Source organism: Plectropomus leopardus, chromosome 14, assembly GCF_026936395.1.
Source record: "Plectropomus leopardus strain MGB_pleo_1.0 chromosome 14, ASM2693639v1, whole genome shotgun sequence".
In the NCBI taxonomy this organism is placed as follows: Eukaryota; Metazoa; Chordata; class Actinopteri; order Perciformes; family Serranidae; genus Plectropomus; species Plectropomus leopardus.
The window spans coordinates 26,029,721-26,044,630 of NC_142189.1; the positions used below are offsets into that span (position 1 = coordinate 26,029,721).

The 14,910-nt window shown below is 38.2% G+C and overlaps 3 protein-coding genes and 1 pseudogene across 3 annotated transcripts in view; all 4 read left to right on the plus strand.

Moving 5' to 3' along the window:
• The first annotated feature begins 625 nt into the window (after positions 1-625).
• LOC121953368 (interferon-inducible GTPase 5-like) lies at positions 626-3,495 on the plus strand. Its single transcript, XM_042500416.2, has 3 exons — positions 626-784; positions 1,145-1,718; positions 2,220-3,495. Exons 2-3 carry the CDS (start codon positions 1,160-1,162, stop codon positions 2,849-2,851), a joined length of 1,191 nt encoding a protein of 396 aa, XP_042356350.2. The 5' UTR covers positions 626-784; positions 1,145-1,159; the 3' UTR covers positions 2,852-3,495.
• Positions 3,496-5,279: 1,784 nt separating this feature from the next.
• LOC121966979 (interferon-inducible GTPase 5-like) lies at positions 5,280-9,283 on the plus strand. Its single transcript, XM_088087365.1, has 3 exons — positions 5,280-5,419; positions 6,179-6,752; positions 7,894-9,283. Exons 2-3 carry the CDS (start codon positions 6,194-6,196, stop codon positions 8,529-8,531), a joined length of 1,197 nt encoding a protein of 398 aa, XP_087943491.1. The 5' UTR covers positions 5,280-5,419; positions 6,179-6,193; the 3' UTR covers positions 8,532-9,283.
• LOC148187492 (interferon-inducible GTPase 5-like) overlaps positions 5,337-14,910 on the plus strand; it is a 49,755-nt gene continuing 40,181 nt past the window's right edge. The window contains exon 1 of the mRNA XM_088087364.1: positions 5,337-5,419. The gene's annotated coding sequence lies outside the window, so the exon portion shown is untranslated. The remainder of the gene's footprint in view (positions 5,420-14,910) is intronic.
• On the plus strand, positions 10,903-13,883 carry LOC148187493 (interferon-gamma-inducible GTPase 10-like; annotated as a pseudogene).

Here is a 14,910-nt window from a genome sequence, read left to right on the forward strand (position 1 = left end):
CTATTGTAACAGTTGTCCATTTCAAAGTTTTGTATTTTAGAAGCATACATGAGTTTAGAGTTTTTAAAATACTGAGATATATATATTTTTTGTATTGCCATGAAGCCTAAAAATGTATCCACGTTTCAACACTCTATTTTGTATTTCTTTACAAGCCATACATTCTTATTCTGAAACTGAAATGTGACATAGCTTGAACCAGATCTTGATAAACTGTAAAACTTATTGAAGGGAAACAGTTTGTCTGAATGAGTGCCAGTGCATGTGCCAAAGGGTACAGCTCAGTGACAAACAAACCCCTCCTCTCCATGTTTGTTGTAAAGCAGGTGATTTTACTGATAAGGCTGATGGGAAAACATGAGTTAAATATTTGGCTTTGCTGTGCTTTTCACTGCTTCGTATTATGTAACAAACTTTGCACTGTTCTTCATGTGGTGTATTAGTAGTCTCATGTAATGTCTCATGTAAAGACTACCACACATCTGTAGAGACAGAGGACAGTGCTGAAGTATCAGTCACCTGCAGATAGTAGCCAGCAGGGTGTGCTGCCCTCAGCTCTGCATGTTTCTTGTAAGCCAGTTTGTTTCTTGTAAGTCAGCTGCTCTACAGTGAACCAATCACTTTTCTGTGAGTTGTAGGAGGATGTTTTTAATGGTCGCCGTCCCCTTTATCACAGCTTGAGCTCAAGAAATTGGATGTGGGCTTTTCTTGCAGCTCAACAACACACAGTACCTCTCAGAGTGGTGTACTTATATCTCGTCTGTTTCGACATTAAAACACCAGGGTGAGTAGCTTCTAATGTTTTGTTAAATCTTGTCTAATCTAATTATATGAGGCAGCTGCTTATCACTGTCTAAACAGGAACATCACCATGCTCACTAAAACTGTGCTAATATAAATAGATGTCAAAATCCTCTGTGTTGTAATGTGAACACCTTAGTATGCCCAGCTGATCTGCTGTGTTTGAGTTTATACTGCATCATCATATGATATTTAAAAGGAGGAGGGAGTTTCTAAAGATGTGATGTACATGTCAGATTTTTTATTGTTCTTTAAGATTATATGTGCATGATGTTTGGTCATTGCAGGACTAGATTTTCTTCTATTTTCTAAAAGACAAATTGACTTTTAACTTTTATTTCAGTTTTCAGGGATTACCATGGAGGATCCAACTGATTGCAAATCAACTGAAGACATTAAAAACGCACTAAAAAGCAATAATCCAGCTTTAGCTGTTAAAATGATCCAGAGGGATTTGGAGAAGGAGAATGATCATCCACTAAATATTGCTGTCACAGGAGAGTATGGCTCTGGTAAATCAACCTTTGTTAATGCATTTAGAGGCATAGATCACAGGGATGAGAGAGCCGCCCCTACTGGTTTTGTAGAAACCACCTCAGAGGTTACAGAATACCTCCATCCAAACTATCCCCATGTTACACTGTGGGATCTCCCTGGTATTGGCACCACCTTGTTTCCAGCTGACAAGTTCTTAGAGCTTGTTGAATTTGAAAAGTTTGACTTCTTCATCATCATCTCAGAAACTCGCCTTAAAGAAAATGATGTGAAGCTTGCTCTGGAGGTTCAGAGAATGGGAAAAAAGTTCTACTTTCTGCGTTCAAAGACTGACAATGACTTACTTGACGAGGAAAGACGTCACAAGTCAAAGTTCAACGCAGAAACGACTCTTAAACAAATCAAGGAAGACTGCATTCAAGGTAAGTGTCTCATCTAATCACATATACATGTCTTTACATCAGTGCTCATGTTTGTCATTATATTCATGTGACTCTAGAAAACACAGGTCTGCTGATGTATTTGCAATATCTTACAAAATAAGACAAACATTAAAACAAATCAAAGACTGAAAGTCATTAAAAGCCGTCACTCACCTGACAAACAAAGCTGTCATTCTGGTGATCGTTTTTAAATTGCATGACTGATGATGAATTAAAAACATAGTTTGGATGAGGTGAGTTCAGATCATGGGGAAAATAAAACTTCTCAAATGGACCTGGGACCTTGAACAGAATGTGTGGAGAAGGTTAACAGATTTTTTTTAATGTCCACTTTACCTAAGTTTATGGGGCCAGGGGAAAAAACATCCAAAATAAGAATTCAATAATGTGTCCCTAGATATGCATATCATCTTATACATTTTAAAAGTTCTAATTATGTTTTATCTGATCATCTTATGATTTATTCCTTTTGTCTCACAGGTCTCCAGAAACAAGGTGTGGTCTCTCCTCAAGTCTTCCTGGTGTCCAACTTTCGTCTCCAGCTGTATGACTTCCCTCTGTTAGTGGACACCTTTGAGAGAGAACTTCCTGCTCACAGGAGAAATGCTCTGCTGCTGGCCATGCCCAACATCAACCTGGAGGTTATCAACCAGAAGAAAAAAGCTTTCAGTGGCCAAATAAAGTACTATGCTCTGCTTGGTTTAGGTGTAGCAGCTGTACGAGTTCCTGGACTTTCTGTTGCTGTTCATGTGGGCATGTTGGTTTATGTTGTTAAAAAATACGTAAATGTGTTTGGTCTTGATACCCCATCACTGCAGAGACTGGCTGAATGTATAAATGTGCCAGTGGATGATCTGCTTGCTGTCAAAGTCTCACCTTTTGCTGCACCAAAACTGACTCCTGCCCTTGTCTTGAAGTTGCTCTCTCAGTTTGCAGGCACAGCTGTGTTACTAGCAGCAGTGGAAGGGTCCAGATTCATTCCAACATTTGGTATCCCAGCAGCAATGAGCCTCTCTTTTATGTTGACATACAGAGCTCTCAAGAAATCCCTTGACATGCTTGCTGACGATGCAGAGAGGGTGTTTAAAAGGGCCCTGGGTTTGAACACCTAGCTGTGATATTCAGTGAAAAGCAGTGACATTTAATGGCAAATTGAGAACTGCAGAAAGAGCTTTTGAATTATTTTGTGGGTAGATTGTATTATACTTTTCTTAACTACAATAAACAAATCTTAAACTTGTTTCATAGCTGCACATTTTAGCAAACATGCATCATATATTTTGCAATTGATTCCTCCATCCAGTGGGCTCAAGATAGTTTTAATTTTCTCTTATTAGTGCTCTTTAGGTGCTGCCTTTGACACAACTGTTCACAGCTTTCTTTGAGACAGACTGAGACACCGGGTAGGCGAGTCTGATGCTGCTTTTAACTTGTTCTCATCATATTTGTCAAATAGGAAGTTCTTTGTCTCTGTTAACAACTTAATGTCAGTGTCCACTGTTAATGCCCTTTTTCCATATCGAGTATGGTGTGCCTCAAGGGTCAATCCATGGACGGATTTTGTTCTCAGAGTACATGCTCCCTTGGTGGTGTCTCTCTCAGTGTTATGCTGATGACACACGGTTGTATCTCCCTGTTAAGCCCACTGACCTCAACATGCTGAGTTCTCCACAGTACTGTCCGTTTAACATAAAATACTGGATGTTGTTAAATTTTCTTCAGTTCAATGCTAATAAAACAGAAATCATTATGCAAATACTGCCATCTACTGGTGATCTGTAAACTTGTCCAATTATGTTTTTATCACTTAAGAAATTTTGCAATGTTATATACAATTATATATAATTGCAATATCTCAGTCCTACTTGAGTCTTTGTCAGGTTGAAGTGACCTAAACTTGTGTGACAGGGAGTAAGTGTGTACGCTGTTTTTTTAAAGGTTTACACCTACATGATGTGTATAACTACCCTCTTTCAACAAGGTTTATACAGAACGACAGGATTCCTGTTGTTCAGCAAGGACAGTGTTTTCAGTTTCAGGGGCTTAGTGTCACACGGTGATGGCTTGTGTGTATGTGTAAGGGGATTTGTGTTGACTCGTACTGTTGGTGGTGGTTGTTTTGATTGGTGCACTGGTGTCTGTGGGAGTGCCTTTCCTCACCTGTATCCTCTCAGCTAATTAACAAATGCAGGTCGAGTGGATGAGACAGGAGAGAAGAGGAGACCAGGGAGCACAGCTGCAGTGACAACAGCAAAGTGGAAGAGACTTGCAGTACACAAGGCAAAACGAGGGAAGACACCAACCTACAGCCAGGCTGAAAGCTGGAGAGTGCAAAGGCCGGAGAGCAGATGATATCTCACTGAAGCCCTGAGTGGAGCAGAGGAGAGGAGGAGGAAACATTTTAACCCGTGTTTTAAATGTTTTAAGTGGTGTTTTAGCTGATCAGTTTAGTCTGTTTAAACTGCAGTTCCCATCTGCATGCTGTCAGTGCAACTCCCCAGTAGAGAAGAATTGTTTTATCCTTTAAAGTCACATTTCAAACCTGTGACATTAGCATCAGCTATAGGCTCTTTCCACATTTCCCATCACTTTGTGACATCTGGGGTGTAACTGCGTTTTAACCGGAAATGTAAATATAAAACAAAAACAACAAATGAAGCTGTAACTGTAACTGAAGATGATTTTAGTTTTCACACATTTTGGCACATGGATGTTTATTATTTATGTGACAGCACAGCAAAAACACACACTGAACACACCAAATCAAGTTAGAAAAGTTGGTCAGACTCACTTCAGCAGCTGTAGACCTGAAGAAATACATCAGAGTACAGCAAGAAAATTTAAAAGATATTTTCATAATTAAACATAAAAGCACAGGATGTAAAGACATGGGTAGACAACACAGGACGCAGAGGAATGAAACGTGTCACCAGTATGTTTAGATTTGACATGGATCAAGACAAACAGGACTGTGAGGGAGCCAACAGGCATCAACATGCCAAAACCTGAACTGGATCTCAACCAGTCTAATGTCAAACATGGAGTATGCACTGAGTTACTAACAACTTTTATGGTTTCCTCAAAGGAAGCCCCTCATCTCTCTGGGTGAAAAATGGTTTTATTCTCATTCTTCTTCTTCTTCCAAATCTTTATTTTTTATTTATCAAATAGGGTGTGATTATAATTAATGTCTCAAAAAGGTTTACATCATCAGTAGGCTTCAAACAAACCCAAGCTCTTATTAACAAAGTAACTACTATTTTTTTCATATTATAGTTTATGCTGTTTATGAAGATGGATTGACTTACACCAAGAACCAGAAATTACTAACACAACAACTAATAAATACCAAAAAGCTGTCAAGTCAGAAGACGATGGTGAAGTGTTATCACCTGCAGAGCCAGCAGGGTGTGGTGTTTTTATCTCTGCATGTTTCCTGTAACTGTGTGTGTTTCCTGAAAGTCAGCTGCTACAGAGAACCAATCAACTGTCCTTCATAAATAGTTAGATGTTTTCATTGGTCACTGTCTTCACTATAAATGTCTGAACCTTGACAAGCTTTTCTAAATTTTTTTTACAGGGGTGAGGAAGCTGGATGTCGATTTTTCTTGCAGCTCAACAACTTCATAACTCAGGGTGGTGCACTCTTGTCTCATCTGTTTCAACATTAAGACTCCAGGGTGAGTAGCTTCCAATATTCAGAAAAAGACAAGTTTTTATTTTGATGAAACATAATAGAAAGCTGTTTATAACTGTCTAAAACAGGCACTTTATGATACACTCAGGGGCGTTTCTAGATATTCTGGGAACCACAGGCAAGAGGCACCTTGGAAGTGGCATAACTACTTTTTAATGTAACACATTGTCACTTACCACTGTCTCATTGTTTTTTTTTTATCCTCCTCTTGTTTATTTGTCTTTTCACATGCCCTGAAGGATAGGTGTGCTTCTTTTTTCAACATGTGTTTGACACCAGCAGCAGCAAGCAGCTAGAAGGGGGCCCCATTAGGGAGATTCCCGACATGTTGTCGTTGCAGTGTCTTAGGGGAGTCCATCATATTGTCATGATATGGACTAATGCCCGTCTCTGGGGGCCCCATTCCAGTTCGGGGCCTCAGGCAATTACCTACCTTGCTTACCCCGTTATGATGCCTCTGGATACACTGTATCATAATGTTTATTATTATAATGGTTAATGTGAATAGATTTCACCTGCGTCTGTGTTATAAATTGCACACCTCAGTATAACGCATCTGCTGCTTTCGAGGTTATACTGCATCATTATATATTTTAAAGGAAAAAAGGATTTCTAAAAATTAAGTGTGCGTGTCAGATTTATATTGTATATAAGAATCTATGTAGATGTTTTATTATTGTAGGACTAAGTATTCCACCATTTCCCAAAAAATGATAATGACTTTTAACTTCTATTTCTCCAGTTTTCAGGGATTACCATGGGAGATCCATTTGATCGCGAATTAACTGAAGACATTAAAAAAGCACTAGAAAGCAATAATCGAGCCTTAGCTGATAAAAAGATCAAGGAGTATTTGGACAAGGAGAATAACACTCCACTAAATATTGGGATCACAGGAGAGTCTGGCTCTGGTAAATCTTCCTTTGTTAATGCCTTCAGAGGCATAAATAAACAGGATGAAGGAGCTGCCCCTACTGGTGTTACAGAAACCACCACGGAGGTTACACCATACCTCCATCCAAATTGTGCCAATGTTACACTCTGGGATCTTCCTGGTATTGGCACCATCAGTTATCCAGCTAAGAAGTACCTGAAGCTTGTTGGATTTGAAAGGTTTGACTTCTTCATCATCATCTCAGCTGATCGCTTCAAAGAAAATGATGCAAACCTTGCTCAGGAGATTCAGAGGATGGGGAAAAAGTTCTACTTTGTTCGCTCAAAGATTGACCATAACCTACGTGATGAAAAAGAGAGTCGGAGCTCAGAGTTCAATGAACAAACGACTCTTTCACAAATCAGAGAATACTGCATTCAAAGTAAGTGTCTTATGTAATGATGTTATGTCTTTTCATCAGTGCTTATGTTTTTCTGACTCCAGCTCACTTTATTCTCTTTTCTTTGGAGTATTAGTTTCCCAAAATACACCTATTAGAAATCTCACAGTGTAAACAACTCAGTTAATGACAGATAGTGGAAAACTTGGTAGCTGAGGTGATGAAGAGGTCGAGTCATTGTTGGACAGTCCAGGTTTCTCTTGACAGATCCTGGTCTCTGTTTTTCAACAGATGTTTACTGAGACAAATTGACCTGCACAGAAAATTTGGACTGAAGGGATGCTGTTATTCTTTGCAGTCATCATTTAAGCTCAAAGAGCAGACTATTATTTTGTAATAAATTCTGATAGTTACATTGAAATTTTGCAAAGAAAAACTTCATCTCAATGTTTTAAAACAAAGTCTAAAACATGGAGAAACATCTAGAACGCCATGAGTTTTTGTGACATTTATCTTTCTGAATCAGTGTAGACTTTATTTTTCAGATCTATTTGATGGAGGATAAACTATATTTTGTAAATGCAAACAATGTATTGTATTCATGAGATTTTTTTCTCATAATTATATATTACAGTCTGAAATACTCTTGTTTTTTCTTAGTTGAACATTCGCTGTAAAGATGAGTGTGATGTAAAGAGTGAGAGAATAGTCTCTTAAGTCTTCTCTCACTTAACCATCAGTCAAAAGTTACAGAGGCACCTTTACAAATATTTAATGTCACAAAGTGAAATTGTAAAATAGTTCAGCTAATATATTTGCAGTATCTAACAAAATATAGGCAAACATTAGATATGTAAATAAAATCACAGACTGTTATTGATACCAATCTGCCGCCTCTCTTGACCAATAAAGCTGTCATATTGGTGAATGTTTGTAAATTGAGATGTAAAATCTGTGATTATGACATAAAAATGTAATTTGAAGGAGGTCAGTTAGGATCATGGGAAGAACAAAACTTTCTATCTGGGACACTGACTTTAACAGGAGGGTGGAGAAAGTTCACACTTTCAGTGTGATGCAGTTTGTTATTTTTTTAAATAACAATACAAAGCAACACCACCATACTCTAAACTCTAATTGTTTTACATCTTATCATAATTTTTATTTCTCTTTTGTCACCCAGGTCTGAAAAAACAAGGTGTGGTCTCTCCTCAAGTCTTCCTGGTGTCCAACCATCATCCCCACCTGTATGACTTCCCTCTGTTATTGAACACCTTTGAGAGTGAACTTCCTGCACACAAGAGAAATGCTCTGCTGCTGGCCATGCCCAACATCAGCCTGGACGTCATCAACAAGAAGAAAAAGGCTTTTGATTCCAAAATAAATTACTTCGCAACACTTAGTGCAGCTGTAGCAGCTGTACCAGTTCCTGGTCTCTCTGCTGCTGTTGACATAAGCCTGTTGGTTGGTGTTGTTACAAGATGGGTAATTGGGTTTGGTCTTGATAGCCCGTCACTGCGGAGACTTTCTTTTTATGCACATGTGCCACTGGATGATCTGCGTGACATCATAGTTTCATCACTGGCTGGTGTAGATATAACACCAGAGCTTGTCCTGAGGCTGCTTGCTGAAGTTGGAGGTGCAGCTACATTATTGGCAGCAGAGGAAGTGACCAGATTCATTCCAATATTTGGAATCCCAGCAGCAATGGCCCTCTCTTTCACCTTCACCTACAGAGTTCTCAAAGCGATCCTCAACATGCTCGCTGAGGATGCACAGAGGGTGTTAGAAAGGGCCCTGGGTTTGAACACCTCAGTATGATGTAAAGTGAATGACGATGGCATTCAATGGCATAGTTTAAACAGCAGAGAGCTTCTGAGTAATCATTAAGAGGAGATTGCATTGTGTGTTTTTAATTTGTATAAATGCTGTATTCAAATCATTAACTTGTATTCTAGCTGCACATTTTTAGCAATCATGCATTTTACATCGTACAGCTGATCATTCCATCTAATGGCCTCTATATAGGTGTTAATCACTCTTGAATTGAAAGTGTGTTTTGCTAAGAGTGCATTAAAACATGCCTCTTTATCATTTTAAAATAGGACATTTTTATATTAAAAAACTGTATATTGCAACACACTTTTTGAATATTTTTGCAAAGCATTGCCATTTTTGTTAACCATTTTCTAAACAAAGCATGATAATATATCCAACTGTTTGTGTCATATTTGTATATAGTTTATGTATTCATAGTAACCATGTACATATCAGTATGGTCAGTGTAATCCTAATTACACAAGTCAAAGACAGATTATTAGAGACACCACTGTCATCTATGATCGTTTTATTCCAAAAGGCCTTTGCCTACAGTGATGGGTGTCATTGTGTCTTTGCAGCAGTTTTTACTACTGTGTCACTTTTATAATTAAAAATGTCAGTACTAATGTTTATAGTTTTATGATACATCCGTAATTTGTTTTTATGCATAAGAAATATCAAGAATGAGGCCAGTGTCAATATACTGTTAATTTTGTGTGCATTGTGCAAATAAAGATCATAGACAAGAAAAATGCAATTTCAGCATTATTTATCAATGCTTCTTTCATATTATAAAAATAATGATAATGATAATAATAATAATATTATTAATAATAATAGTGCTTTTTAAACCAGTAATATACAGTAATAAGTTAATAGAATAAGTTGAAAAGAATTAAAAAGATTAGGTAAAAATCATCTTAATTTCATCATCACTGCAATTATTGATATGTGTGTGACCATTAGATCATTTAGCTTCAAAAGTGTGTCTTCATACTGGATTTGAAGGTGGAAAGTGAATCAATATATCAAATGTTTAGTGGGAGAGAGTTTCCAAAGGAGAGAGGCAGAACGGCTGAAGGTGCTTGATTTGATGATCGTAAGAGCAGCAGGTGATGTGTGTTGGATCGCAGAAGAGGCTTTAGGAGTACAGGAGGGTGTGTGGGTGTGAAGGAGTTCAGAAAGACACAGAGGGAATAGGTTATGAAAGGTCTTAAAATGGAGAATCTTGAAATCAATACAATATTTGACAGGAAGACAGTGAATTTGCTGAAAAATGGGAGCGATGTGCACTCTCAATATATCTCCGGGCATGCTTGCTGAGGATGCGCAGAGGCTGTTTAAAAGGACCCCTTGGTTTGGAAACCTCAGTGTGATAAATCAGCATTAACATAAAGTAAAATAATTTAAATGATGAGCTGTCCATTACAGTCGATTTCTATTCAGCTTAGCATATGAACAGAAAGCCCTCATCATGTTTCAGCTGTGTGTAAAGATTAATAAAAGGAACCCCCGGGGAAAAAACACACTGCTTGGGTGAAGCTAATGCAATAGAAGTTTGCTTGGATAAACGATAGCATTTGCTTCTATATGTACTGTAACTAACCAATGAATGTGTTACAGAAGGGCATGACATGCTGACTAAACTCACCAGCTGGTCTTGGTTTATAGAGTACATGAGGAAACAGGTATTACCTGCACACTTACTCCATGCCACACAAGTTTATTCAAGATGTTCCAATCCTACTTGGATCTTTGTTAGGTTGAAGTGACCTAAACTTATGTGGCATTTAGTAAGTGTGCAGGTGTTACCTTTTTCCTAATGTACGCTGTTTTACGACAGCCTTGCACCTACATGTTGTGTGTAAACTACCCTCTTACTATTAGGTTTATAGAGTACATTTATAGAGTACAGTAGGATTCCTGTTGTTTAGCAGGGATTATGTTTGCTGTCACAGGGACTTAGTGTCATAGGATAGTGGTGTGTGTGTGTGTGTGTGTGTGTGTGTGTGTGTGAATGTGTGAGGGGATGTGTGTTAACTGGTTCTGGTTGTGGTGCTGTTTTGGGTGGCGACACTCTGGGCTTCCATCTGGGCTTCATGTTTTTGATTGGTGCACTGGTGTCTGTGGGCGTGTCCTTCCTCACCTGTATCCTCTCAGCTGATTAACAAACGCAGGTTTGGTGTGTGAAGCAGGAGAGAAGAGGAGACCAGGGATCACAGCAGCAGTGACAACAGCAGATTGGAAGAGACGAGGGAAAGACGCAACTGATGGTCAGCTGGAGAGAGTTCAAAGGTCAGGGGAACAGATGATATCACACTGATGTCCTGAGTGGAGCAGAGGAGAGGAGGAGACGGAGTTTGGCTCAAGCATGTGGCATGTTGTACCAGCTGAGTGCTGCAGGAGGGAGTGCGGGTAGGAAGGAGTTCAGAAAGATACAGAGGGGATTGGTTATGAAAGGTCTTAAAATTGGGAATCTTGAATAGGTGTTACCACTATGTTTAAAACTGAACTGGATCAAGACAAAGACGACTGTGAGGGAGTCAACAGGCACCAACCAGCTCAAACCTGGACTGGATCACAGCTCATCTGATGTCAATGGAGTATGCATTGAATTACTAACAACTTTGAACAGTCCAGATTCATTCCAATACTTGGAATCCCAGCAGCAATGGCCCTCTCTTTCACCTTCATCTACAGAGCTCTCAATAAATTCCTTGACATGCTTGCTGAGGATGCACAGAAGGTGTTTAAAAGGGCCCTGAGTTCGCACTTATGTTTGGTGTTGTAAAATAATGAAGATGGCATTGATTGGTACATTTAAGATTGCAGAAAGTAATTTCATTTTTTCACATTTTTAGCAATCATGCATCATGCGTTTTTCAGTTAGTCATTCCATCCAATAGCTTATATAAAGAAATATAATCTTCTAGCAGCTAAATAATGAAAGTTGTAATTGTTTATAGTACATTTAAACATGACTCTTTATCTTTTTAAAATGGTAAGGAATATTATTTAATGTTTAGATGAAACTGTATAGTGCAACAAACCTTTCTTAATTATTTTTGTGATGCATTTCCCTTTTTTTATCCATTTTATAAACATAGCTTGATAATATATCTTAAACTATGTGTGTCACTATTGTTAATAATTCCTGTATTCATAGTAACCATGTGGTTATCAGTATAGTCCATGTCATCCTATTTACACAAGTGAAGGACAGATAATTGGAAACACTTCCATCTTCTCCAGTTGTTTTATGTCAAAAGGTCCTTACCAGCAGTGATGTGTGGTTTGTTTTTTTCTTCTAATGGGTACCAGCAGACAACATCAATCAAGGGAAATCATACATGTAAAAATTGTAATGGTGATCATAATTATTCTTATTACTACTCTATCACTATTATCATTAAATATTTTAGTATTAATGTTGAGATTATTATGATATATCCTCACTGTGTGTGTGTGTTTTTTTTTTTTTTTCATTTGTGCATCACAGGGATATGGTATTAATTCTAAATCTATGATGCTATCCATCATAGATTATCAGCATTAAAACTTGCTTTTTGTCTTTCATCTTTTTGGTGTTCTGCATTTGGGTTCTTATTCACTTCACCTCCTGACAGTTTCAGTTTTGAAAGTAATTAAGTAGCACATTATTTATGCCAATCAGAGGCCTCAAGAACCAAAATGTCAATACTTAGGGCCAGAGCTAGGTGCTTCACCATGAAAGGACCGGAGGTTCCGCTTTGATTTATCTAATTATAACAATATTTTATTTAACTCTAATATAGCATTACTTTTTCAACTTTATTGCATGACAGAGGCTTCTTAATTCAGCACTATTATAACAGTTGCTCATTTATTGTTTTGTATTTTCCAAGTATAAATGAATTTAGAGATTTCAGAGTGATATCATTTTTTTGTATTGCCATAAAGCCTAAAAATGTATCCACATATCAGTACTCTTTTTTGCACTCCATTCCATACATTCTCATTTTGAAGCTGAAATGTCACATAGCTTGAACCAGATCTTGATAAACTGATAAAACTTAAATATTGATAAAACTAAGGGAAATAGTTTGTCTGAATGAGTGCCAGTGCATGTGCCAAAGGGTGCAGCTCAGTGACAAACAAACCCCTCCTCTCCATGTTTGTTGTAAAGCAGGTGATTTTACTGATAAGGCTGATGGGAAAACACAAGTTAAATATTTGGCTTTGCTGTGCTTTTCACTGCTTCATATTATGTAACAAACTTTGCACTGTTCTTCATGTGGTGTATTAGTAGTCTCGTGTAATGAGGTTACAAAGGAACAAAGACACAATGGATACGTGTCTGAATTCAACTTTGCATGTTTTGATGGTTTTTGCTGCTCATTAAAGATCACTGATTGCAGGACTCGATTTAGGTTACTGTGTAGAGTGCTATTGATAATGCATTTGATTACTTGAGTAAGTAAAGAAGAGCTGCTAACCAACGAACCTTCCTCAGCAGCTGCAAAGATCCACAAGAGTACTAAGATCAGTGGAATAATATTCCGCTAAATATTGGCATCACAGGAGAATCTGGCTCTGGCAAATCCACCTTTGTTAATGTCCTCAGAGGCATAGATGACGGGGACCAGTGAGCTGCCTGTACTGGTTATGTAGAAACCACCTCAGAGGTTACATCATACTCTCATCTAGACTGTCCCAATGCTTCACTGAGATCTTCCTGGTACCGGTACCACCAAGTTTCCAGGTGACAAATACCTAAAGCCTGTTGGATTTGAAAAGTTTGACTTCTTCAGCATCTTCTCAGAAACTCACTTTAAAGAAAACAGTGTGAAGCTCGCTCATGAGGTTCAGAGGATGGGGAGAAAATTCTACTTTCTGCATTTAAAGATTGACAAAGACTTACATGATGAGGAAAGGTGTCAAAGGTCAAAGTTCAACAAAGAAACAAATCTTAAACAAATCAAGGAAGACTGCATTCAAGGTAAGTGTCTCATCTAATCACATATACATGTGTTTACATCAGTGCTCATGTTTGTCATTGTGTGTGTGTGCTGGTGGTGGTGCTGATTTGGGTGGGGACACTCTTGGCTTCCTTCTTGGCTTCCTCTGGTTTTTGATTGGTGCACTGGTGTCTGTGGGAGTGCCTTTCCTCACCTGTATCCTCTCAGCTAATTAACAAATGCAGGTCGAGTGGATGAGACAGGAGAGAAGAGGAGACCAGGGAGCACAGCTGCAGTGACAACAGCAAAGTGGAAGAGACTTGGAGTACACAAGACTCAACGGCAAAACGAGGGGAAGACACCAACCTACAGCCAGGCTGAAAGCTGGAGAGTGCAAAGGCCGGAGAGCAGATGATATCTCACTGAAGCCCTGAGTGGAGCAGAGGAGAGGAGGAGGAAACATTTTAACCCGTGTTTTACATGTTTTAAGTGGTGTTTTAGCTGATCAGTTTAGTCCGTTTAAACTGCAGTTCCCATCTGCATGCTGTCAGTGCAACTCCCCAGTGGAGAAGAATTGTTTTATCCTTTAAAGTCACATTTCAAACCTGTGACATTAGCATCAGCTATAGGCTCTTTCCACATTTCCCATCACTTTGTGACATCTGGGGTGTAACTGCGTTTTAACCGGAAATTTAATTCAAAACAAAAACAACAAATGAAGCTGTAACTGCAACTGAAGAGGATTTTAGTTTTCATACATTTTGGCAGATGGATGTTTATTATTTATGTGACAGTACAGCAAAAACACACACTGATCATTGAAAGTATGTTCTTTTTTAACAGAAACAATTCACCAAAAATGTATTTATCAAATATGGAGGTATGATAATTAATGTCTCAAAAAGGCTTACAACATAAATAGTCTTCAAACAAACCCAAGCTCTTAATAAACAAGCACATAAACAAACAAACAAAAAAAGGAGAAAAACATAAAGAGAAATAAATGGTTGTGAAGATCTGAAGAGATCTGTCCTGTTTGCAAAGCAGCTATGGCTGGGAATGACTCCATGATAAAAGATTTAAAATGTAATACCTATGAAAATGTTACATCAGCCAAAAATCTAAATGAGATGATCCTGCAAAAATAAACCAAAAACTTACTAAGTAACTAAACATTTTTGGTTGGTTGATTTGTTTTTCGTCAGTTTTTTTTCATGTTATAGTTTATGCTCATCATGAACATGGATTGGCTTACACCAAGAACCAGAAATTACGCCACAACTCCTAATAAATACCAAAAAGCTGTCAAGTCACAAGACGATGGTGAAGTGTTATCACCTGCAGAGCCAGCAGGGTGTGGTGTCTGCAGCTCTGCATGTTTCTTGCAACTGTGTGTGTTTCTTGAAAGTCAGCTGCTACAGAGAACCAATCAGCTGTCTTTT